A 26,485-nucleotide genomic window follows, 5' to 3' on the forward strand; every position below is an offset into this window, starting at 1 on the left:
CAGCACGCCTGTTTACAACATGGTTTATCGAATGTTTTAAGTCCACTGTTGAGATCTATTGATCAGAAAAATAGATCACTTTCTAAATACCACTGCTTATCGCTAATGCACGTTGTCATGCAAGACCTCTGATGGAGATGTACAGTGAGCTGAATATTGTTTTCATGCCTCCTGACACAATATCCATTCTGCAGCCCGTGGATCAATGAGGAATTTTGACGTTCTTTCTTTCTTTTTTTTTTTTTAATGTTTTTATTTATTTTTGAGACACAGAGAGACAGAGCATGAGCAGGGGAGGGGCAGAGAGAGAGGGAGACACAGAATCCAAAGCAGGCTCCAGGCTCTTAGCTGTCAGCACAGAGCTCGACACGGGGCTCGAACTCATGGACTGTGAGATCATGACCTGAGCTGAAGTCAGACGCTTAACCAACTGAGCCACCCAACCGCCTTGGAACTTTGACTTTCAAGTCTTATTATTTAAGAAATATATTTTACTAAGGCTATAGCTGCCATAGCCAGTGATTCCTCTGATGGATTTGAGCAAAGTAAATCAAAAATCTTCTGGAAAGGATCCACCATTCTTGATATCATTAAGGGCATTCATGATTCAAGGGAAGAAGCTAAAAAATCAATATGAACAGGAGTTTGGAAAAAATTGATTCCAACCCTCATGTATGACTTTGAAGGGTCCAAGATTTCAGTCAAGGAAGTTAACTGCAGATGTGGTAGAAACAAGAGAACTGGGATTAGAAGTGGAGCGTGAAGCTGGGACTGAATTGCTGCAGTCTCATGATCAAACTTGAATGGATGAGGAGTTGCTTCCTATGAAAGAACAAAGAAAGTGGCTTCTTGAGATGAAATCTATACCTGGTGAAGAGTCTGTGAAGATTGTTGAAATGACAACGAAGGGTTTAAAATATTGGGGCACCTGGGTGACTCAGTGGGTTGAGTGTCCGACTTTGGTTCAAGTCATGATCTTGCGGTTTGTGAGTTCGAGTCCCATGTCGGGCTCTGTGCTGACAGCTCAGAGCCTGGAGCCTGCTTCAGATTCTGTCTCCCTGTCTTTATGCTCTTCCCCTGATACCACCCTGTCTCTCTCTTAAGAATAAATATAAAACATTTCTTTTTTAATAAAATAAAAAAATAATAAAATAAAATACTACATATATTTAGTTGCTAAGGCAACAGCAGGGTTTGTGAAGATTGACTCCAATCTTCAGAGAAGGTCTACTGTGGGTAAAATGCTATCAAACAGCATCACATGCTATAGATAAATTGTTCATGAAAGGAAGAGTCAATCAAGGAACAAACTGCTGTCTTATTTCAAAAAATCGCCACAGCCATCCCAAACTTCTGCAACCACCACTCTGATCAGTCAGCAACCATCAACATCAAGGCAAGACCTTTCACCAACAAAAAGATTATGACTTACTGAAAGCTTAGGTGATGTAGCATTTTTTAGCAATAAAGTACTGTTAATTAAAATATGTACATTTTTACATATAATGTAGAGCATATTTAATATACTACAGTACAGTGCAAACATAACTTTTTTATGCACTAAGAAATAAAAAAAATTCATTTGACTCACTTTATTGCAATATTTGCTTTATTGCAGTGGTCTGGAATTGAACCCACAGTGTCTCTGAGGCATGCTGGTATATTTCTTTAGTAGAAATGTCGAGTCCCATTGAGACATTTTAATTACTTTAGGTTTTAATTTCCCCTAGGAATTCCTTAATTGATTTCCTCTTACTTAAGGTTTCAACCAGTGAATTCTATTCAACCCATGCCTTAAGAGAGTTTGTAAATTAATTGGAAGGTTATCAGAGGAACAGGTATGTCTCCTCATTGTACAGTTACTTAAATATAAATCCATAAAGAAATAATTGAGAATTACATAATTCAGGGCCACTTAGAGTCTGAATTTTTGGCACATCTCCTAAAAGAAGAGAGGCCTATTTTTGTTACTGTCTGCTAATGACAGGGCTTATGGGTTCTTTAGATATGGCCATCTGGGTCAGCATCTCCAACTGATAAAACTGGGTAGTACCTCTGATTCAGGCCGTGTATGAGGATACTCACCCTGAATCAGAATGTCCAATAGGTCCATACCTCATACAAACCGATACATACATAGGAAGTTTGAGATTTGTTTTCCTTTCTCACCTGTATATTTTACTTATTATATAAGGACATTTATAGTGCATTTTCTTTCTAGAATGGTCCAAGCTCTTCAAGGACCTTTACATTTTCCAATTTAGGATCAGACTGTCAATATCTACCAAAAAAGAGAGATTTTTATAGGGGTTAAATTTATATATAAATTGGCTAAAATTGACATTGCAATATGGGGTCTTCTGATCTGTCTACTTAGCATATGCATCCATTTATTTAGATCCTTGTTAATGTCTCTCAATAATGTTTTATAATATTCTGGGTAAATTACTTCTACAACTTCTGTAGTTTATTCCTAGATACTTATGTTCATGGTTAACCGTGGTTCCTGCCTTCTTCATCAATATTTGGCAATAAAATCGTAAAAGGAGTTAAGATATTCTCTATCTCTTTGTCATATGAAATATTCTGACTAATATAAAAATGTTAGTAAAATAACACCTGAGCCCAGCTTCTCTTTTACTGATAAATAATTAACAGAATTTTCCCCATAGATCTTGAATTATTTTCTTGTATTCAATTTACTTTTAGTAATTTATTATTCTTCTAGGACATTATCCTTTTTATCTGAATGTATAAAATTATTAACATGAGATTGGCATAATGCTCTTTATAATTCTTTAATCTTTCCTGCTCTAGTGAATATATCTGTTTTATTATTTCTTATGTCATATTTTTCTTTTCTTTTTGTTTTGATCACACATGACAGGGAAATTTTTTATTATTGGTATTTTTATAAAAATAAGCATTTCAATCAGTATGTCTGTTAGTTTTCTTTTTTTAATTTTTTTTATGTTTGTTTATTTTCGAAAGAGAGCGAGAGAGACAGAGTGTGAGTGGGGGCAGGGCAGAGAGAGAGAGGGAGACACAGAATCTGAAGTAGGCTCCAGGCTCTGAGCTGTCAGCACAGAACCCGAGGTGGGGCTTGAACTCACCGACTGTGAGATCATGACCTGAGCCGAAGTCGGATGCTTAACCAAAAGAACCACCCTGGCGCCCCTGTTTGTAAGTTTTCTAATTCACAATTATTAAGTGTCATCTGTGTTAATTTATTTCTGCAACTTTTCTCTTGCTTTATTTTTGGTACTTAAGTTAAATGTTTGACTTATTTTCAATTCTGTTTTAATGATAGGAAAAATTAAACTTTTCTGAATATAACTAAAACATGGACAATTTTCACATTTATATTCTATAAAGAATTTCATATTTTCTTACTCAGAATAATTACAATGTTAGTTTTGCAATTATTCCTGATGGTAAAAAAAAATTATTTCTTAATTATTTTTCAAAATTTCAGCTTGTTCATGGAGTGAAACAAAGTTGATGTAACAGTATGTATGAGGGAGTTGACTTGGGATTGATATAGCATATTCTAAGGCCACTGCATAAACTGATTTATCACATACTGGTTATTAAAGCAGGGTAACAAAAGTAATAATGCAATAATATTACATTTTACTTTGAGTCAGCTGAAGAAAAGTACAAATGTGTACTTTTGTATGCAAATGTAAATTTGTTAATATCAGCTTATGAATTGAAGTAAAAGAAAGATGATAACTCACTCATATGTTTTGTTTGGCCAAGAAACTCTTTCTTGAAAGAGAACAGGTGTTGAATATGTAAATAATGAAAGTAATCAAAGCAGGACTACCATGAGTGGGCTCAGCAGAGTTGAGGAGGGGTTGGGCTTGTCCAGTTGTCCCCTCGGCCTACTGAGCAGAGGGCAGCGAAAGGGCTCCGACTAGCAGCATGCGCAGAACACTCTTACATACTTGAAAAATGACGTGAAGGGAAAAATAGTGGAATTTTGGTCGGATTTCACCTTCGTCGTTACTCCTCTCTGAAGTATCATAATTATTTTCATTTGAAATTGTAGGACTTATAATTGTGCATAAAAATCTGAACTAACACTCCCCGAACTCAGGAAAGTTAGCTTCTCTGTAAAATGAGAAAGTGTGGGGGGGGGGGAGGGGGGGCAATTGCCTGGGTGGCTCAGTTGGTTAAGCATCAGACTCTTGATTTGATTTTGGCTCAGGTCATGATCTCGTGATTCGTGGGATCAAGCCCCACATCAGGCCCTGTGCTGACAGCATGGAGCCTACTTGGGGTTCTCTTTTTCTCTCTCTCTCTCCCCCTCCCTGCTCGTGCACTCACTCTCTCTCTCTCTCTCTCTCTCTCAATAAATAAACTTAAAAAAAAATTAGAAAATGGGAGCCTAATGAGGTTTATTTAGACAAAGGCCAGACACTGCTGAGGGCAGAGTAAAATTAGTAGTCAGACTCTTGACACCTCTTTTCTTTTTCCATATAAACTACTTTAATTCCCGATAAGGCATTCAAGTCTGCATTCCACACAAAGATGGCTAAATTTAGTTGTCTTGTGGCTATCTTATTCTATATATAATGTCACTTCAAATCTTGCATGTAGCAATTTGGATGAAAATAGGTCAGAATGTGTCTATATAAGTGTTTTGCTTTGTTTTGTTTTGTTTCTTTACTCTGTCTGTCTGTGTAGTTGCGAAGTGTATTTTGAGTGGGCACCTCCAAGAGAGCAAGATGTTGACTTTGAATAAAAATATCTTCCTTAAATACATATATCCATATATAATACGTAATGATATCATTTCTTATAGCCTGGTCAGTGTCTCTTATGTTTGTGCCTACTGCAACTCCGTTCAAGATTTTATCTCCATCACGCGCGCACACACACACACACACACACACACACACAATGATCTTTATCCTATTGTAGATGTATAAGAGTTGCTTATTTCAACTTAAGTTAAAGAGAGTAAGATGTATCGATATGCTGAAAAGTATAGTCCAAAAAATAGGATTATGTTTAAGGCAAATTGTTTGTTAGTTTTAACATGGTGTTAAAACTCATTCAAGTGGCCAAAATGAGCAGTCTAACAAAGATTGCATAATTAATTCTCATAAGTAATGGGAGAGGCAAAGCAGATGGCCCAGTCACTTTTTATGTCATTACTTTGGTTTGAAAATTGTCCAGTGTCAACCCTAATAAAAAACTTGAGATATAAGCTGGAAATGCATCCATCTTTCATCTGATTTTTTTTTCTCCAAATTAAGTGTGGACCATTTGTTTCTGAATGTTAAAAAAATAATATCAATAAATTCAGTAAGAATTTGGCTCCAGTAATGCAAGTATAACAGCAATAAATATAAAAACTCCAGAAGGCATATAATATGAAAAATGTAAATTTTCCTTGTCCTTGCTGGACTTTTTTATGAAGAAAAAGATGGCCCAACTCTTCTCTCTTTCAAACAACAGAGCATTGTAGAAAAGAAGAGGGCGTGTTTACATCTGAATTTAGAAGTCAGATGTAAAAGCTTGCTTTCCATCCGTACCCCACCCCCACACTGAGTACACAGGCATTTAACAGGTAGAACAGTTATAATGACTCTAAAACAGTTACCCCTGCAGGTAACAATTGCTAAGACATTCGTTGCCATAAGTGTTTAGCATTTCTTGAGCTTTAACTTCCTAGCACAGCCTTAGTTTGTTTGAATGTTCCATGTGATTATTTTTAGTTTCATGAAGTCAGGGTTTTGGAAGGAACCTGGAGGTCTCTAGGAAAATGTATAAAGGAAGTAAACCTTTAATTTGAAAGACTCCCCTACGTATCCCTGTTTTCTCTTCCTCCTTTCTGAGCTCATCTGCTCTCGTTCAAAGCACAATGGTCCAGAAAATCCCAGTGCTATTCTGCCAACCTTCTAAGAAGCTAAAGCATTATCTTTTCCATGAAAGTATCAACGAAGTTTAAGACAGATATTTAGGAATCTCTTGATGCTTGAGGAGGGTTGGGAACGTTCCACAAAACTCTGTGGCAGAACCTGAAATTAGAGACCGTCAAGCCTGAAGGCTCTTACTTCAAGGTGTGATGAGCCACAGCAGCTGAGAGGCTCTACCAGGAAAACCCACCCTTCAGTCCTCAAACCGTCTCCAACCTCACCCTCCTACTAGTTCCAGAGGACAAAGTCATAAATAAATAGAAGGCCGTGTGGGACAGTTCTTAATGCTTTCTCACAAAGCTAAAGCAGCCACCCAGTCATTGACTATAAAATGTGATAGTATTGGAATTAATTTATTCACCATTTTAACTTCCCCCATATAACCTTTATCATTTTCATCTCAAAAGAGCCTATACAGGGGCAGTTGGGTGGGTCAGTGAGCTTCGGACTCTTGATTTCTGCTTAGGTCATGATCTCACAGTTCGTTAAGATCGGGTCTGCGCTGGGCTCTGTATTGACAGCACGGAGCCTGTTTGGGACTCTCTCTCTCTCTCTCTCTCTCTGCCCCTCCCCAACTCGCATTTTCTCTCTCTCTCTCTCTCTCTCTCTCAAAATAAATAAATAAGCATTTAAAAAAGGGAACCTATACAAAGTGGACCATTTGCCATAGGTATATTAAAAATTTCTTAATTCAGGGGCGCCTGGGTGGCGCAGTCGGTTAAGCGTCCGACTTCAGCCAGGTCACGATCTCGCGGTCCGGGAGTTCGAGCCCCGTGTCAGGCTCTGGGCTGATGGCTCAGAGCCTGGAGCCTGTTTCCGATTCTATGTCTCCCTCTCTCTCTGCCCCTCCCCCGTTCATGCTCTGTCTCTCTCTCTGTCCCAAAAATAAATAAATGTTGAAAAAAAAATTAAAAAAAAAAAATTTCTTAATTCAGAGAATTTTTACACTCATCAGATATATGTCTAGAAGATTCATACATACATACATGTAAGGGTAGCATATGTAAAAGGAAGACATTTCTTAACGTAGCGTTTTTCTAGATCGTTTTTAAGTGACAGAGTTAGAAACAAAAATTCCAGTGGCATAATGTGCCATGATCATAGGTTTCCCACAAGATTTATTGAAAGCATTTTATTTAGGTTGATTTAACAGTGGTGGGTCTGTTTAAAAAAAAAAAAAAAGGCAGTTCTATTTAAAGATCTTCTTTAAGATATTGGAATACAACAAACCACAGGCAAGGTTTGGCACGGCATTAATGATACATATTTCCATGATTAGTAATCTTTCTCTACTTGGGAGCATCTTGAAATATCTTTGAAGACTTCAAGATTAAAAGTAATTTTTAGGGTTTTTTTTTTTTTTTTTTTTTATATTCATCTCATTCATGGCCAGGCTATTCACAATGCCAAAAGTAGGACATTTTGATGCATTTCTCTTTATCAAAATTCCAAACACAAAAATGACTTTCGAAGTGACAAAAGATAGGTTGTTTCTGTTTACCTGTTGCTTCCATCATTTCAAGATGCTGTATTCACTGTTGTTGGTTTCATAGTTCATATACTTTCATGAAACGAACACATTTATAATCAGCAGGAGGATTGTCACCTGACATCTAGAACACTACTCTCTTTCAAAAAGAACATGCTTGTGATTTTTGTTAGCAAAAAAAAAAAAAAAAAAAAAAAAAAAAAAAAAATAAGTAACTAAATGTGCCTTTGATTGGGGAGGACAGGCAAGAAGCATCTCTATCATTTCTTTCTTAGTGATCTTAATGCCTGTGACTGAAAAGTAATAATGACAATTTCGCTGGTGACCTTTAGTCACCCCATTCAGATTCGCTACATGTCCGAAGAGAAAAGCAGTGTCTGTGATTCATACTACCCCAGTTTTTCACAAGAAATAAAGATATCTACACAGAAATATAGAAAAAGCCACAGTAAAGTAGGAATCCAAGATTGAGTCAATCAAGTATCATATTTGAAAGAAGTGCTCACAGTGTACAAGACTAAAACGTGATAGTGACATCAGTTGTTGACTTACACCTGCTGTGTATGAAATTTTAAAATATCATAAGAGTAAACTGAAATTAGATCATTTTTCCTAACTTCTGCAGCAATCTCTAGATTGAAAGTATATGTCTGGAAAGGGGTCAGAATATTGTTTTGAAAAGCCAACGATAGGAGAGGTAAAGACTGGGTTTAGAAAAAAAAAAAACAGCAATGTATAAGGTACAATGAAAATGAGGATTATAGACCCTCTACAGACCCTTTCCTTCCCTTCAGGAGAATTATGCAGAATATTGAAGAGCTCTGTGCAGCATGGGTTTGTGGAAATTCGCTCAGAATGCAGGCAAAAAGGTGGAAGTAACTTGGAAGAATCTGATACGGTGTTGGGATAGACAGCAGTTACAGAAGCAAGGAATTCGGCTGACCCCCAAAAACAGATCAAAACAGTTGCCATAAAATCAACAATTACAGACAACTCTTCGAAACTGAATACAGGCCTGAGGAAGGCAGATTGCCCTAGGCAAAAATCAATGAAAGAGGTCTGTCTATACCTCAGAAGATCATGAGGATTTTGTTTAAATTAGGAAGTCTTATATTTGGGCTTCATGCTTATTTATATATACAGAGAGAGACAGAGACAGAGACAGGGCACAAGCTGGGGAGGGGCAGAGAGAGAGAGAGACAGAGACAGAATCCGAAGTAGGCTCCAGGCTCCGAGCTGTCAACACACAGCCTGATGCGGGATTCGAACTCACGAGCCGTGAGATCATGAGCTGAAGTCAGATGCTTAACCAACTGAGCCACCCAGGGGCCCTGGCTTCATGCTTTTTATTGAAGTTTTATTATTATCACGTGGCGAGAGGATTTTTATGTGAGTATTTTCTCTCAACTGTGCTTTGTCACAATAGGACAATTTCACCCTGGGGTACAACAATGTAACCATTATGAGCACACCCCCACGTGGATGAAGGTCTTTGTCACCAGGACAGCCTTTCCTCAAGGACATGCAGGACTGATTTCCTAATCAATTTTTATTGTATCAGTTCTAAGTGTAGCTAATAACAATATGTCTTCTCTTTTAAAATAAACTGTGAAATCAGGTTAGTCCCATAAAAACCCACCTTAAGGAATCCAATTTTGTGTCAGGCAAGAGGTACTCCATGATGCTCTAATAATGAATAACCCCGTTAGGTAAGTGACTTAAAACGACAAAAGGTTTATTTCTCATTGGAGACACACATCTGCTGATCTCCTTTATGTTGGCCCATCTCCAGCATCCAAGCTAGCAGGGTAGCCTCTATGTAGAACTGACAGGTTGGCAAAGAGTGAATTGACACTTAAAGCTTCCATCCAGAAGTGACACACATCACTTCTACTCAACATTTCACCGATCAGTGCAAATCGAACGGTCACACTCAGTTTCAGGGGAGCAAAGAATTGCAATCCTACCGTGTGCCTAGAAGCAACTAGAAATATTTGATGGACAGAACTAATGGCTCCCACATGTTCCCCACTGGATTTATGCAGTTAAATTCTCTGGTGCTCCGAAAGTGGGTGTGCTGATAAAAACAACTAAGGGATCCAGGCACTTGGAATCAGGGATGCCAGATTCCCCCTCCAAAACACCTTCTCTTGGCCTCTGTTCACAAAATTGATCATGGCTCTTATTAAAAATCAAATCCAACTGGAACACAGATTGGGTGAAGTGCGTTACGGAATACTGCGGTGCAAATTCAGAAGAAATTTGAACAACTTTGCCACCTCAGACCAGAATATCTTATTCATACACTGAAGCGAAATCGCTTGAACAGAAATAAAAAGAAATAGCACTCAGGCTTGAAATATTTGGGAGGAAAAAAGGAGGGGGCCCGAGGGTGTGACCCTGTTTAACAAGCATGACTCAATAAAATTTCTGGGATTAATTACAAGCAACAAATTCAAATAGAATAGTTGGGAAGCTAACTTGACCAAACCTTGTTAACAGAGATTGATCGTGGCATAGCCACTAAACACTAAAAAAAAATCCTAAGGCCCCCAAAACTGCACCATAAGAAGCTTCAGGCTCAGGCAATAGTCTTCTGGATGCTGTTCTCGTTATGAGTAGTATTCAGGATACTGAATGAGAGAAACCTCCTCAGTGGGAAGAACCTTGGCTGCAAGACTGGCTAGCCACGATTCGAATCATAGTTTCAACAAATGTCTTCTCAGTTATAAAAATGCATTCCAGATGAATTAAAGAGCTAAAGTTTTAAGAATTCATAAAAATTGAGAAAAATATACTGGTCAAAAATTGAAAAAATATATATTGTGGAAGGATAAGAACACTTAAAAGAAAAAAAAAAGCAATGAGTTATGTAATACTTTAAGAAACCAGTAAGTTTGACTACAAAAAATGAGGGAGATATTAAAATATAAGTGAAACAAACAAAAGGCTAATTGGGGGAGGGAATTAAAGCATCACAACAAATAGTCTGCGTCATTGAAGTATAAAAGTCGTAAATCATCCAATAGTAAAAATAGGGGGATGAGGCAGAACACTCGAATTAAAATTTTCTAAAAGTCATTCCAAAAGTCAATAAATATCACACCCATGTAGCTACTTTTTTGCATTCCATGTGCTTGGCCTCCTTGCTCTATTTAGCTTCTAATTGTTGGATTACCCAGGCGCCTTACCCTTGGCCTCTTTCTCTATCAACAGGTGCTCCCTAGGCCACCTCAGCCAATTGTAAGGCTTTAATTCCCATATGTCAATGAACCAATATCTCATCTCTACCTCCAAACTCCAGATATTTATATCAAACTGCTGATTTTAAATCTCCACAAATATATTCCAAAGAAGGATGCATAAGCATCTGGGCTAAGAATGGTTAAGTTTTATAAACTAACACCAGACTGTTGTTTAGACAGATGAAGGATAGCCTAATGAAGAATATGGATCATGTGGTTAAAATACAAAGAAAAACTTGGCAAGGGCTAGCTTTGGTATTTGACTTCTCACTGTGCACTAGCAACCCATAATTGTTATCAGATTCTGTTTTATGTTGAGTGGATATGGTCCAGAACTGTGAAAAATATCTTCTCTTATAGGAATGTGAGGGCAATCTGACTCCATCTGTCACCTGGTTGACTGCCCTGGGGTAAACTAGCTTGTTAGGCAGGTGACCTTCTCTTTTCTTATCTCAAAACTATGTGCTTGGTCACAAAACAAAAGAACTTCCCTAATGTGGCGCAAAAGAGTAGCCATGACCCCTCCTAGCCCCCCCCATATTTCTCCTAGTCTAATAAATATCACTTAACCATGAAACCCAAGTCTATATCTTTAGTGTGTGAAAACAGCTGCTGAGATGGTCAAATAGCCATAATCTCTGAAATATTGTATATTGAGCCAAAAGTTCGAGGTAAATGGCACCAAGATTTTTATTTGAACTTTTGTTTAATATTGTTTCTGTCATTTTTATAGAGTATGCTTTAATTCTATTGCTTTATTATCCAGTAAAATTGGGGGTTTTAAATATGCTATACCCCCAGGCTATATGTTTTTGTACTGTAGTAAATTTATATTTAATAGTCTTACATTGGATGAACATGGCAATTATAATTTTTTACTGCCTGCAAAAGTTTTATCTTTGCTTCTCTCTTTCCTTGGTTCTCAATCAAGATATTCACCTAGACGTCATAGACAAAATTCGAAATAATGATTTCTTCCTCATTGTGCCAAACCTCTTTCTTTTTAAATATTTATTCATTTTTGAAAGAGACAGACATAAGCTGGGGGGTGGGGGGAGGCAGAGAGAGAGGAAGACACAGAATCCTAAGGAGCCTCCAGGCTCTGAGCTGTCAGCACAGGGCCTGTCCTGGGGCCTGAACTCGTGATCCTTGAGGTCATGAGTTGAGCTGAAGTCAGATGCTTAGCTGAAGTCAGATGCTTAGCTGACTGAGCCACCCAGGAGCCCCATGCCAAACCTCTATCTTTCCTGGGTTCTTTCTCTCTGGCAATCCACACAGTAGCTTAAGGTAACTATCATACCGGTTAATCTAGGACAATGAGCCTTTGCAGAATGTACTTGGAAAATTGGAAAAACTGGCATTTGAACCAAATCTGGGCTCAAACTAGCACCTACACAATGAAGGTCAAGAATTTTGGAGTTTAGTCCACACACAATGGGAATGATGTTACCAAAGCATTTTTTAAATGTTAACCTGGAATTGCATAGAGGTATTGACATAAAAGCATAGCGTGGTCAGGGAAAGAATGAAAAAGTTATTGCAGTCATTAAGGCAGTACTTGATAAGGGTCTAGTACAGTAGTTTTGGTGGGGCAGTTTAAGGAAAAGGATGAATTAGTAAGTTACCAACAGAAACTTGCAAGATTGGCTAGCACATTACTTTAGTTGTCTAGTTGTTGTATTTAAATATCAACATATAAGAAAAGACTTCATTTTTATTTCCCATTTAAAAGGACCTACTGATTAAGGAACCAGCATTGTAGCTCACAACATTGCCCAATTTCAAATATGAAATCAATGCCACGTCACCCGTCGAAAGCAAACTCTATTTGTGATGTTCAAAGGTTTAGCTTTATGTTTGAAAAACACACCAATGCTTTGAATTCTATAAAGCTCTTCAAACAAAAAAAGAACATACATGTCTCTTCCACATTTATCATTTTGTTCAGCAGAGTTTTGTTTGGAAAATGTCTGTGATATCCAAAAACAAAGTTCCAGATGGAGGAGGTGAAAATAGACGTATGTTCCAGCTGTTTTTAATCTCTCACTTTTTGGCTGTAGTTAAAATGAAACACACCCTTTAAAAGACAGTATTGTCACTTCAAATGTGAGGGGTTCATGGAGTGGCCACTCACAGGATTCCGAATCTTCTAATAAGAATGGTTTCTGTGCTTGCACAGTCTTGTGGTATATATGTGTATGCATCTGTGAGTGTGCGTGCATTATGAGTATGTGTGTAGAAACAATTTCCCTGAATGGTTCTAGAGGTATGTGTATTTCCAACACCCCACTGCACAAACATACAATCCTAAGTTTACAAATTCCTCTGTTATATTATTACATGGAGGTCCCTGACATAGGTGGATATTACTTAGTTTTGGCAGATTTCTGGTACCTTAGAGTGATCAAAACTAGGTAAGGAAGAGCAAGTCTTACCTGACCACTCTCTGCCAGCATCTCAAACTCAGCGGATCTTGTGATAATGGAAGTGTTCTTTTTTTTTTTTTTTAAGTTTATTTAATTTGAGAGAGAGAGAGAGTGCACGAGTAGGGGAGGGGCAGAGAGAGAGACAGAGAGAGAGAGAGAACCTCAGGCAGGTTCCATGCTGTCAGCACGGAGCCCGACGCGGGTCTCAAACTCCCAAACCATGCAATGGTGACCTGAACCAAAATCAAGAGTTGATGCTCAACCCACTGAGCCACGTAGGTGCCCCATTTGTTTTTAAATGTTTATTTATTTTGAGAGAGACGATCCCAAGCAGGCTGCACACAGCCAGTGCGGAGCCCAACATGGGGCCCTGAACTCATGAACCATGATCAGCCAAATCAAGAGTCGTATGCTTAACCGACTGAGCCACCCAGGTACCCCTGGAACTGTTTTGTATCTCCACTGTATCAACATCCTGCTGTGATATACTATTATAGTTTTGCAAGATGTTACAATCGAAAGAAACTGGGTACATGATACATCAGATCTCTCTGTACTATTTATTAGAACTGCATGTGACTCTATAATTATCTCAAAATAACAAGTTTGTTAAAAACTCCAACAGTTCAGTTATTTCGCTCTCCCCCAAGAGAACAAACCTCTTTTATCTTTAATGTCTGCTGATGACACCAGCACGTAGCTGATGGGAACAGAGGCATCAACTTTGTTCTTCCCTACCAACCCCCCCACCCCATTCAGTCTTAAGTCCTGCTGATTTACTTCCTGTTTCTAGAACCCACCTATCTCTTCCTCTCTTTCTCTTTCCCACTGCTGATGCCAGCTTCAGAGCATTATTATCTCTTTCCTTGATTAACAAAACAACCTCAGAGTTGGTCTTCCTGCCTTCAGCCTTATCATTCCAAAAAAGTAGTTCCAAATGCAGCTGTGTATTATACTCCCTTGAGAAGCTTCTGAAAAATACTGTTGCCACGTCTCTGCCCCAGGACAAGTCAGAATGCCTAGAAGGAAAGCCTGGGTAGTGGTTTATTTTGAGAGCTTCTCAGGTAATCCTAATGTGTAGCATGATTGAAAATTATTATCTTGACCACCTGTCTTCAACTTAAGATTCTAGAATGATTTAGCTAAAATGAAATTCTGGGAATTTCATCCCAATCCTTTACCTGCCACCCCCTCTGCTAGGGTTTGAATTGTGTTCCACTCCCCTCCTTCCCCGCTCACATATCAAAGTCCTAATTTACATATCAAAGTCCTAATCTGAAGAATGTGACTTTAGTTGGAGATAGGATCTTTAAAGATAGTCCAGTTAAAAGGAGATAATTGGGGGCGCCCCGACTGGCGTCCCCATAAAAAGGGGAAATTTGTACATGCACACAGGGAGGACTCAACCTGACATGAAGGCAAAGATTGGGATAATGTGTCTATAAGCCAAGGAATATAAAAAATTGTCAGCAAACCACCAGAAACTAGGCAAGAGGAAGAGACAGATTGTCTTACACAGCTTTTTCCCCCCTAAAGAATCCGTGTTTTGCTAAGGAATTAGTAAGTTTGTACGGCCTATACTGTAAAATGAAAATATTAAATATCATATTTATGGTATTATCTTGAAGAGAGTGGTTGTGCAAATGTTTGTGTTTTTGTTTTTGTTTTGTTTTGTTGTGTTTTTTTTTCCCTCATACCACTTCATTGTGGAAGAAAATCTCTCCAGGGGTGTGCATTATCACATCCTGACTTTGGAAAAGCTGCCATCCTGGAGCAGAGTGTGATAACCTCCCGAGGCAATAGAAACGTTCTTTCATTTAAGAGATGAAGTCAAATGAATGGGGTGTTTTCCTCAAAGCTTTCTCCCCCATGGGGACCAGAATTTTGTCCATGTAGTCTACCTGCTTCACACACACAGACACACACACACACACACACACACACACACACACAGGTTGTTGTTATTATTGTCTTTAATGCATTAAAATTTTTTCTAGGTGGCTTTGATGTGTGCACTCCACGTTGCATGAAATACAATAATTTTTTTTTTTTTTTGATGGAAGGACGAAATTAAAAACAAAGAAGGAAGAAAAGAGGGAGCTCAAAAAGGGGAATGGGCGTCTCAAGGCCCAGCATCCCTGGTCAAATTCCTGAAAATTATTTGTTAAGTGGAAGGCCTCTACATCTTTATTTATTTATTTTTTTAACGTTTTATTTTATTTTTGAGACAGGGAGAAACAGAGCATGAACAGGGGAGGGTCAGAGAGAGGGAGACACAGAATCCGAAACGGGCTCCAGGCTCTGAGCTGTCAGCACAGAGCCCGACGTGGGGCTCGAACTCACGGACCGTGAGATCATGACCTGAGCCAAAGTTGGCCGCTTAACCGACTGAGCCACCCAGGCGCCCCTACTACATCTTTAACACTATCAAGAAGTAGCAGTTGTCACTCTCTGTAGCCACCATATTAAGCCCAGTATCTTTTAGGCCGTTTTGGGATTTGGAGGCAACTTAGTCCTCCCTTACACATTTTACTTAAGTCTGTTTCTGCTATTATTTACAAATAGGCCCATCTTGAATTGGGGCCCCTTGTAACAAAGGGCTCTAGAATTTGTTCAAATTGCAATACACAGGTAGTTCCGTTAGCGTTCCCTCTCCCTGCCCCCAGAGAATCAGTCACTGGAAAAGTTTTAGCATGCTTCTCTCACAATTGTCATCCTTCCTAAAATTTCTGGACCACCCATAGATTTTTGGTGGCGTCACTGCCCTTCTCGGTTCCATTAGAGTGGCAGTTAGGGACTGCAGACTGAGCTCTTCTGGAAACATAGGTTCTCACAGGCCCTGAGTCTTTGAAGCTCGATATCGTTCTGAGGGTCATGGAGGCAGCATTCTACAGGCTCAGCAGAAACACCGGAGCCTCCCCAAGAGAGAAATGTTACCTACGAGATACAGCGAAGTCTGGACCCTTAGGAGTATTCCACCTACAAGAGAGGGGGACCTGTTGCTTCTCTTTCAAACCCCTGGTTACTTAGGTAGCCCTTCGGGATCCCATGAGTGAACAGCAACGGGGGCATGTACCCTTTATGGACAGCATCAAAACAGCACGGCAGTCATCCTACCCTGGCCAACAATTGATTCCATCTGTGCCTGTTGACAGACTCGTGGGCCATTGCCAGCAGCTCCACCAATGAGAGCAACAGCAATTACGTATCCAAAGTTTCTATCTTTGGTGAACGTAACTATGGGAATCTCTTGCCTGACAGATCCTCAAAATATAAATCAAGGTTACATATTAAAGCCACAGTACATCCACGTTGGCGCTCGTTGTTCAAAGTGACCACTTCTAAAAATACACAATGCTGGTCTCTTGAACAAGTGGTAGGTGGGACTTCTATTACCCTCACCAATTTCAGGCTACAGGATTCACAGAGCATCATTACAGCATACTTTAATGAGTCAAAATTTCATTTAATGCAATATAGTGTATTTCCGTCATCAGTCAGATATCAGGGGTGAGTTATTGTAAAGAGTCTGATTGCATTTTTGATGTTTGACAGTCAAAACTTGCCAGCCCCACCCTTCTGCCCTACATTTGGGTTAGCTAAGAAGAAAGCCCAGGTGCTCCCTTATTTGTTACTGGCAGGAAATTGAAACCATGCTGGTCCCAGCACACAGGTGGGAATCCTCACCTCAGCTCCAGTCTCCAATGGCAAGAAAAGCCAAGGCGGCCTCTTTTCCTCTTTTTGGAGCCATTTGGAGATCTGCTTGGGAGTTTGCCCTTTGTCCCTCCGAGAAGACTTCATTATGTGAGTAATAAACCTTTCGTAACCTCTCAGGCATTGTGTGGGGTCATCAGTCTTGACATCCAAAGCAAATTTTTGGTGGCATGCACCACAATGTACTTTCTCCTAAACCTCAGTTAATACATCAACAAACAGTGGGGTCAACAAAACCAGGCGTTAAGATTATTTCTGCCACCCTGATAGAATTTTGCATTTTTCCCTGTAATTTGAGTCTGCTGCAAGTTGGAAATTTTCTGTATTTCCTATTCCAAAGGGTATTAGCAACTGAGACTGAGAACAGAAGTTCAGCTGACTTTTCCTTTTCTGTATGTTAAATTAACTATGTATGTATGTCATTTTCATCTGTCAATTCCAGAAAAAAAATGAGGGGCTAAGACCACACCTAGGTAGAGCCACAATTCCTATGTCTTTGCAACTTGTTCATGCTGCTGCGGATACAACTAAATTACTATATTAGGTTCCATCATGAAACAAACTAATATGTTTAAAATGGGAGATATTCTGAGCTGGGTGTCCCAAACATTCCTAAATAGCTCTGAGATTGGAATTTGAATGACTCAGACGTTCAGAACTGAACTTTCTTTTCTCTCCGTCTGACACATCACTTACTTCTGCCTTAAGGATTTCATTATTATATTGTTTATTAAAGGCATAGAGATTTGCAGAGGCAGAAATTTTTTATAACAATTCTAGATGACAGAAGGTAAACTAAATAGATGCATATTTATGTAATTTGTATCTTACAATTACACAAATTGCATATTTGTATATTCCTAAGTTGCTGGATGCGTTTTTAGTGCATTGGGGAAATATGTGGTTTTTCAGCATCTGATCTGTTGGACTTTCTTTTCCAGCTGTACTGGAATCTCTTGAGTGCAGCTATAAAGAGTTTGGAAAAAGGATATTCATTCCTTTTGGATGTACTCAGAGGCAATAAAAAATTTTGTTCAAGTTTAGCAACAAGAAACTTGTTGCTTCAAAACTGCAGAAACCCATGAATTATCTTTATTTTTTTAATTAATTTATTTTAAGAGAGAGAGAGTGAGCAGGGGAAGGGCGGAGAGAGAGGGAGAGAGGGAACCCCCAGATTCTGCACTATAAGCACAGAACCTGACGCTGGGCTCTATTTCATGAACTGTGAGATCATGATCTGAGCCAAAATCAAGAGTCGGATGCTTTAACTGACTGAGCCACCCAGGAGCCCCTGAATTATCTTTAAAATGAATAATTCAGATGATTTTTTTTCTATCTGAAAACATGGATTCCAAAGAAATATTTTTATATTTTTTAAAATGAAAACTGTATTAATCAGTCACATACTTCTGGAAAGATGTCTTATCAAAAACATTCTATTAATTTGCCACTGAGAAAATGTATGTGTATTCATGATAAAAGGGAAGCATCAACCCATGGAAAGAGAAAGAAAAATGATAGCTGCACAAAAGCAAAATGTTGACAGAAAAGGGTATGCCCGAATTATTTTTCCTATTTTGGTGCAAAAGACATATTAAATTTCATTGCTTTGATGCACTTGTTTTTTCACCCATGAAGATTTTGTTGGGCCCCATTCATGCTCAACTGTGCTACACGCCATAGATATGATATAATGTAAAGTCTCTACACTTGAGATGCTCACAACCAAGTAATAAGGAAAAACATGTTGAGACACAAGTATTCTTTTTTTTTTTTTTTAATTTTTTTTTTCAACGTTTTTTTATTTATTTGTGGGACAGAGAGAGACAGAGCATGAACGGGGGAGGGGCAGAGAGAGAGGGAGACACAGAATCGGAAACAGGCTCCAGGCTCTGAGCCATCAGCCCAGAGCCTGACGCGGGGCTCGAACCCACGGACCGCGAGATCGTGACCTGGCTGAAGTCGGACGCCCAACCGACTGCGCCACCCAGGCGCCCCGAGACACAAGTATTCTAATATGAATTTATATTAATCCCATAGGAGCATGATTGATTTTAATTAGTCAATTGTTTTAGGGTTATCAAATGAGTGCAATGAAAACAAGGTTTTAGGTTGGGCGAAATGGTACATCAAACCATATGATCATCTCAATTGATGCAGAAAAAAAATTTTTTTGGACAAAATTAAACATTTTTTTGTGATAAAAATTTAACAAGTTTAGAAGGGAACTTCCTCAATATAAGAAGCCCACTTATAAACAACCCACAACTAACATCATATTCAATGGTCCAAGACTGAAAGCTCTTCCCCTCAAACCATGGACAAGACGGGGGAGCCTGGGTTCCTGTGGGTTAAGCATCCAACTTTGGCTCAGGTCATGATCTCAGGGTTTGTGGGTTTGAGCCCCGCATCAGGCTCTGTGCTGACAGCTCAGTCTGGAGCCTGCTTTGGATTCTATGTCTCCCTCTATCTCTCTGCATCTCCCTGCTCACACTCTATCTCTGTCTCTCAAAAATAAACAAACATTAAAACAATTAAAAAAAAACAAAAACAAAAAACCACCAGGGACAAGATGAGGATGTCTGTTTTCACCACTGGTATTCATTATAGTACTAGAAGTGAGAACCAAATTAAGCAAAAAAGAAAAAGAAAAAAAAATATCCAAATTGGAAGGAAAAAGTAAAATTACCTCTGTTCACAGATGACATAATCTTATAGCTAGGAAACTCTAAATAATCCACTAAAAAAAAACCAAAAACCTGTTAGAGCCAATAAGTGAACTGAAACAAATTTTCAGGATCCAGAATCAACATGCAAAAAATCAATTGTGGTTTTATTCACTATCAGTGGACATCCAAGAAGAAATTGGATTGGAAAAAACTTCATTTACAATAGCAAACAAGGGAATAAAATACAGTGCTTAGGAACAGATTCAACAAAAGAATCCTACAACTTATACACTGAAAACTACAAAACACTGCTGAGAGAAATTAAAAGCCTACATTAATGAAAAAACATCCCTTGTGCTTGGATTGGAAGGAAGACTTAATATAGTTAAGATGACAATATTATCAAAGCAATTTACAGATTCCATGCAATCCCCATCAAAATTCCAATGATGTTTATTGCAGAAATGGAAGAAACCATCCTAAAATTTATATGGACTCTTAAGAGACACTGAATAGCCAAAACAGTCTTGAAAAAGAATACCAGAGAAGAAGATTTCTCATGTACTGATTTCAAAACTAACTACAAAGCACAATAATGAGACATTGTGGTACCAGCATAAGGAGACCTACAGATCAGTGGAATAGCATTTAGTATCTAGGAATAAACCCTCAAATTTATGGTGAACTGATTTTTGACAGGAGTGCTGAAACTGTTCAATGGGGAAAGAGCAGTCTCTTCAATAATTGTGCTGGAAAAACTGGATATCCACATGTAGAAGAAGGAAGCCTTACTTCACACCATAAGTAAGAAAATTCAAAATGGGTTAAAGACCTAAACACAAGACCTAAGACCACAGAACACTTAGAAGAAAACAGAGGGACAAATACACATGACCTTAGATTTGGCAATGCTTTCTTAAATATGACAACAAAAGCATAAACAACAAAAGAAAAAACAGACACATTTGACTACATTAAAATCCAAAAGTTCTTTGCACCAAAGAACACTATTAAGAGACTGAAAAGGCAACCCACAGAATGGAAGAAAATATTTGCAACTCACATATCTGATAAGATTTTCAGATCCAGAATATATCAATAACTCTTCCAATTCAATAAAATAGTCAACCCAATTAAAACAAAAAAGGTCTTTGAATAGACATTTCTCCAAAGATGATGCACATATGGCCAATAAGCACTTGAAAAGATGCTCAACCTCATCAGGCAAATGAAAATCCAAAGTGAAATGAGTCGCTTCTTCACACCTACTTGCATGGTTATCATTTTTAAAAAATAGAACATAACAAGACATGGAAAATTTGGAACCCTTGTACCTTGCTCGTGGAAATGTAAAGTTCTGTAACTGCTGTGGAAACCATCTGGCAGTTCTTCAAAAAGTTAGAATTACCATGTGACCCAGCCATTCTGCTTCTAGGTATCGACCCCAAAGAATTGAAAACGGGTGTCCAAACAGATATCTGTATGCCAACACTCATAGTGGCATTATTCACAGTAACCAAAAAGTGGGAACAACCCAAGTGTCCATCAGCAGATGAATGAATAAACATACATCTAATGTATATGCATATAACGGTATAATATTCGGTCTTAAACAGAATGAAATTCTGATACATGCTACAATATAGGTGAATCTTCAAAACGATGTGTGGCAAAATAAGCCAGACACAGAAGAACAAATATTTTGATTCCATTTATATGAAATGTCTAGAATAAGCAAATTCATTGACACAGTACATTAGAGGCCAGCTACCAGGGACTGGAAGGAGCAAATGGGGCGGGGGGAGGGGGCGGTTATTGCTTAATGGATCTGGAGTTTCTGTTTGGGGTGATGAGAAACTATACAACATTGTAAATGTAAATTATGCCACTGAATGGTACAATTAGCCATGGCTAAAATAGCAAATTTTATGATATATATACGCACACACACACATTGTAACAGGGGGGGGGAAAACAAGGTACAGAAGAGAGTACATAAGTTATCTTTGATGTTTATGTTTGCATAAACACTTGAAAGGCATGAGAAACTAGCGTAAGTGGCTACTTACGGTTAACATGAATATTCAGCTCATACACACTAATTCAGTTCCGACTGTTTAAAATCTAGAAATACTCTGTCCTGATTGGTAAATGGCCGCTCCCCAATTCCTGCATTTCTTCTACCTCTGTCCTCATCCTGGGCTACCCGGTTGTCTGATCATTCAGCAAGGAAAGAGTTAACCCCTGGCAGGCAAGGGTCTGGCTGGACAGCATGGAATTAAGTGGGATGGGATGGGATCAGGGTGGTAGGAAAGCTGCATACTAAAACCTTTTAACATCATTTTGATTTTTTAAACCGCGTAACTGTATTACCTATTTACTATAATGAAATAGAAGAACTTAGGGGCGCCTGGGTGGCGCAGTTGGTTAAGCGTCCGACTTCAGCCAGGTCACGATCTCGCGGTCCGTGAGTTCGACCCTCGCGTCGGGCTCTGGGCTGATGGCTCGGAGCCTGGAGCCTGTTTCCGATTCTGTGTCTCCCTCTCTCTCTGCCCCTCCCCCGTTCATGCTCTGTCTCTCTCTGTCCCAAAAATAAATAAACGTTGAAAAAAAAAAAAAAATTAAAAAAAAAAAAGAACTAAAACAAAATTAAAGAGTACACCAGCTATAAAAGACAATTAAGAGAATTTGAATAAAACAAACGTTACTTGTAGACCACAGCAGCACAAAGCACAAGAGAGTTCAGAGATGCGAAAGTTGTGTAGAGGATAAAATATGGGGGTTTGGGGGGGGGGGGGAGGCATAGAAGAAGATGAGATTAGATAGGTAAATGGGGACCAGATATGAAGGAACCTCTATGTGGCATTGGTTAATTTGAGCTATTTCTACAACACTGATAAATCAGTTACTACTTTTTTAATCAAGGAAATAAGTTGAACAGGTCTCTGTGTTAGAAAAATAATTCTGCCAACTGTGCAGACAATGGACTGGGGAGGAGGGAAGCCGGGAGTGAGAGGCTGACATGACGAGGATAGTGGTAATGAGACGGAAATGAGAAGTCATGGTCAGAAGATACTAAAGAATGATCCAGTGGTCTTGCTGAAAAGTAGTTAGCTTGGGGGTTGTTAAAAGAGGAGGAACAAATAATGACTAACATTTCTAGCTTAGTTGACTAAAGGGGTGGATTATGACCTTTAATGGGGAATTCTAAATGGGAAATTATTCTGAATTTGATTGTGAAATGTGAATATATTGAGATGGCAAAGAAAGAATGACATAATGTGGATTTTAAATAAAAAGTTACTATGAAAATGGTAATGATTTGTTTTCCATTTTATTTAGGAATGACTAAGAGGAAATAGGCTAAATTCTACAGGATACAACAGTATCTTTATACATAAATGAAGGTCTAAACTCCAAAGAGTGTTATTGGAACATGATACAAAAACTGTTTTGTGCTGATTTTTACAAATTTCTTTTTGACTGTGACAGCTTAGGTGTTAGACATGTAGAAAAATGACGTCCAGATGCTGTCGGTAATTCTAGGATTTATGTTTTTATAGGGAAATAACAGATAAAATTTCTCAGAATGCATCTAACACTTTTCCAACAAATGTATTTTCAGATTACCATGGTATTCTCCAGGGGGTGATACTGTTTCGTCAGAATGGAAATTAAGAGGAACCAGAAAACTTTCATAGAATCTTTATGAACAAAATGGCTTTTTAGAGCATTCTTTCCTCAATTCTGTATCTATCTCCAGCTTACCTCCTCCCCCCCATCTCCTGCACTTAACCAGGAATATAGTGTATTCAAAGTCTTCATTTCCTTAACTTACATTTACTCCTCAATCCACTTAGTCTATCTGCCCAATTTCTGTATGCTAAGGTCAACAGAATCCAACACATAACTAAGTTATCTCACAGGAACTTTCTGTTGAGTTAGCATGCTTAGACAACCCATCCTTTTTGGAATATTCTTTCTTTGATCTCTGTAACATGACACATTCCTGGTTTCCTATGATCATTTCTTCTCAACCTCCTTTGCTGGCTTATTCTCTCCCACCCAGCCGTTAGTTGCTGAATTTCTCAGGAGTTGCTCATAGCCCCTCCTCTCTCTCACTCTGCTTTCTTCTAGAAAAGCTCACCGTATCTCTTATTTCAATTCCCAACCAGATGTCAATGATTCCACCACCACCACCCCTCCAACTTTATTTCAAATCTCTAGGCTCAACCTTTTCTTTAGACTGCACCCACAAATAACCAACTGTTTCTCAACCTCTCAATGTGGATGTCTCAAATATACCTTAAACTTTGTCCAGATAATCACACTCTTAATCACTACCATCAAACAAGATCTTTTCCAATATTCCTATCTTAATGATGTTATCTTTCATCCAAATGCACAAATCAGAAACTTAGTAACATTCTTAACATTTACCCTTTATTAAATCCCATATCCATTATTTCACCAAAGGCTGTTATTACCTCCTAACCATCTCTTACATTTCTGTACTTCTTTCTGTTGGTATGGTCAAAACCCTAAACTACCAACATCTCTCTCCTGGATTGTGAAAACTTTGCAAGTATACCAACTACAATGTTGCCCTCTATAATGTGAAAAAATGTACTGGATGGAAAGTTTTTAGTCATCACCTCTGTGAAGAAAACATAGTAAAGTCTTAAATTGGTTTCCAAAGTGCTGTAAAAATGATGATTATTCAAATACACAACAGAAACATTTATCCACATTACACATTATCATTAATAAACACTGTGTCCTGTTTGGATAGTGTAAGTGGTTTGGACAGGTGGTGGAGAAAAGGTAAATGACAAACACTTTTTTCATTCTGCCACACCTGTTCTGTATCTGACCTTTCAAAACCAGAGTTTCTGATCTGACTTTTCTCATTCAGTCTTTTCCAGATTATTTTGGGATCATCTGAAAGCCTGGGGAGGCCCTGATGTGCATCTCCAATAAGGGTAAGAAAGTCTCTGGTATAAAGATGTTCATCCATTTTCTCTTGGAGTAGAAGTGACTCCAGTAAAGTCTTCTTTTGTCTCAGAAAGGCCGATTGAGCCAGTTCTGCTCTTTTTCTGTTGCAACTGGGGCACTGAGAAGAAATGTGTTGATCAGCTGTTGCCACCTGTTTTGGTGCTGTCCTTATGTTTTTTAAGTAGATTCTGTTCAAAAGTTCATCAGGCACAGTACAGTTTAAGGCATCTATCTCTGAAGCCTCTGCAACCAATCTAAGCTGTGGCTTTTTTTGTCTGCTGCTCTTTTGCTCCTTCAAGTTTGCTCTGCGATGGATCAGGCTTATCTTAACGGCGCAAAAAGACTGCCGGGCGTTCAGTTCTTCATCGGATACCCGAGTGCTTTGTGTCTGAAGTTTAGCGTCTGGTTGGTACTGTCCAGAGTTAGTTTCTTTGCCCTTGAGATAGTTGATCCATTTTCTACTGAACTTCTCCTCATTATTTTTGTAGTCTGGAAGCTCAGATTGTTTGTCTCCGTCTTCCAAGGGTGTGGTCGGCTTTCCACTCGCAGGTTTGCTCCCAGAGGCCTGGGGCCACGGCTGCAGTCCTCCAGAGGAGCTGAATGAACCGGAACTCTGTACCTCATCAGGAATGGTGTCCTCAGAAAGGTCTGCCATAGCCCTCAAGTCCGTTTGGGCCAGTTCCCCTGGCTCTTGTGAATTCCTCTGTGCAGATGGCTATCCCTTTGCATCATACTTGGGTGTTCATCGGCTTTGTTCCGGTCAAGACTGGCTCAGGAACTAGCGAGCCCCGAGCGTACCGGGGATCAGTCTCTGGGTGTCGCTCAGCAAGGCTCCCCTTCCGGGCTACGCCTTCCCGCTGCCTTGGCAACAGGGGCGGCAGCGTCATGCGGTCATGCGCAGTGGGTGCGGGCAGGCGCCGAGCCCCTCCTCTTCCCCCGCCTTCCCCAGCTTCGCCTCTGCGCTGCGCGGACAAGCGCAGGTCTCGCTGGGTGTGCAAGGCTCGGACCATGTTTGCTTTCCAGCGGCTCTTCTGTAGTGCTGTTTTAAATATAAAATCTGACAATCCTTTAGAAAAGCTAACAAACTCCTTTTCCTCAGAGGTCAAATATTTGTCTGAGGCCGACGGGGGATAGGTGGCCTCTGAACTAATTCAAGAATGTTGCCCTGCCCAAATTTAAAAAAAAAAAAAAAATGATGGCCGAAAAGCGCAAGCAAAAACACGTCTGCAGATCTTCTAGCCAGGAGATCACCTCTTTGTCAACCATGTCTTAGAGTAAATATGGAACTGCCGAAACCATCCTTACGAGACTGCCTGCACATCTTGCACAACTTTCTGTGCTCCAGTATTGGGACGTCAGTCTGTGCTCCGGCTTTGCGAAACACAGGTTCTCAGGTCTTTGGTTCAAGCAGTTCTCTGGCTGGCATGTCAGCACCCCTTCTTTTTATGTGATTTATTATTGTTACCCCTTCAAATCCCATTTCCTCAGGAAGGGCTTCATACCCACCCCTGCCCCAGACTCTTTACAGCCTTTCTTTCATGGTTTGCAGCTATTTGATGACGTCCCCCCACACCACCCCACTAAATTAAAACCTCCCTGACGCATTAGAAGGCGTTAGATACATCTGTTAAGTAAATGCATTGAATGACTCTGAAAACAGAAGTAAATGCAACGTCACAAAGTAGATTCTGTGAAATAAATACTACCAGGTCAAGGAACTCCCATCTTTATCTTTCTGAACCACCCCCACCCCAACCCATTTACTCTTTTACACGACATATCCTTTTAGGATAGCCTCTTTTAAAACATGGCAGAATTTTATTAATAACTATTCTCTCGAATCAGAATACGTTGACTCTAAAGATAGACTTTTTCTAGGTCTTAATAAATGTCTGAGTCTAGGTCTTATAAGTATGGGAGATAATTTCAAGAGAATGGGCTCCCTGGTCAGTCCCGGGTGTGTTATTCAAGTCTAACCAGGATATACTTAATGTTATTCCAAAAATGTCCACCTTGG

General features: G+C 39.2%; 2 protein-coding genes across 3 annotated transcripts in view; one reads left to right on the forward strand and one right to left on the reverse strand.

Moving 5' to 3' along the window:
• Window positions 1–26,485, forward strand: part of DLC1 (DLC1 Rho GTPase activating protein) — a 566,624-nt gene that overhangs the window by 57,498 nt on the left and 482,641 nt on the right. The window contains exon 3 of one of the 2 annotated variants that reach the window (XM_086703318.1): window positions 24,389–24,455. The exons of the other annotated variant lie outside the window; for it this stretch is intronic. The gene's annotated coding sequence lies outside the window, so the exon portion shown is untranslated. The remainder of the gene's footprint in view (window positions 1–24,388; window positions 24,456–26,485) is intronic. 2 annotated transcript variants of the gene reach the window in all.
• Window positions 22,789–25,437, reverse strand: CB1H8orf48 (chromosome B1 C8orf48 homolog). The gene has a single exon (XM_086703326.1). It carries the CDS (start codon window positions 25,121–25,123, stop codon window positions 24,224–24,226), a length of 900 nt encoding a protein of 299 aa, XP_086559452.1. The 5' UTR covers window positions 25,124–25,437; the 3' UTR covers window positions 22,789–24,223.

Source organism: Puma concolor, chromosome B1, assembly GCF_028749965.1.
Source record: "Puma concolor isolate L17-30 chromosome B1, mPumCon1.1.hap2, whole genome shotgun sequence".
Classification (NCBI taxonomy): Eukaryota; Metazoa; Chordata; class Mammalia; order Carnivora; family Felidae; genus Puma; species Puma concolor.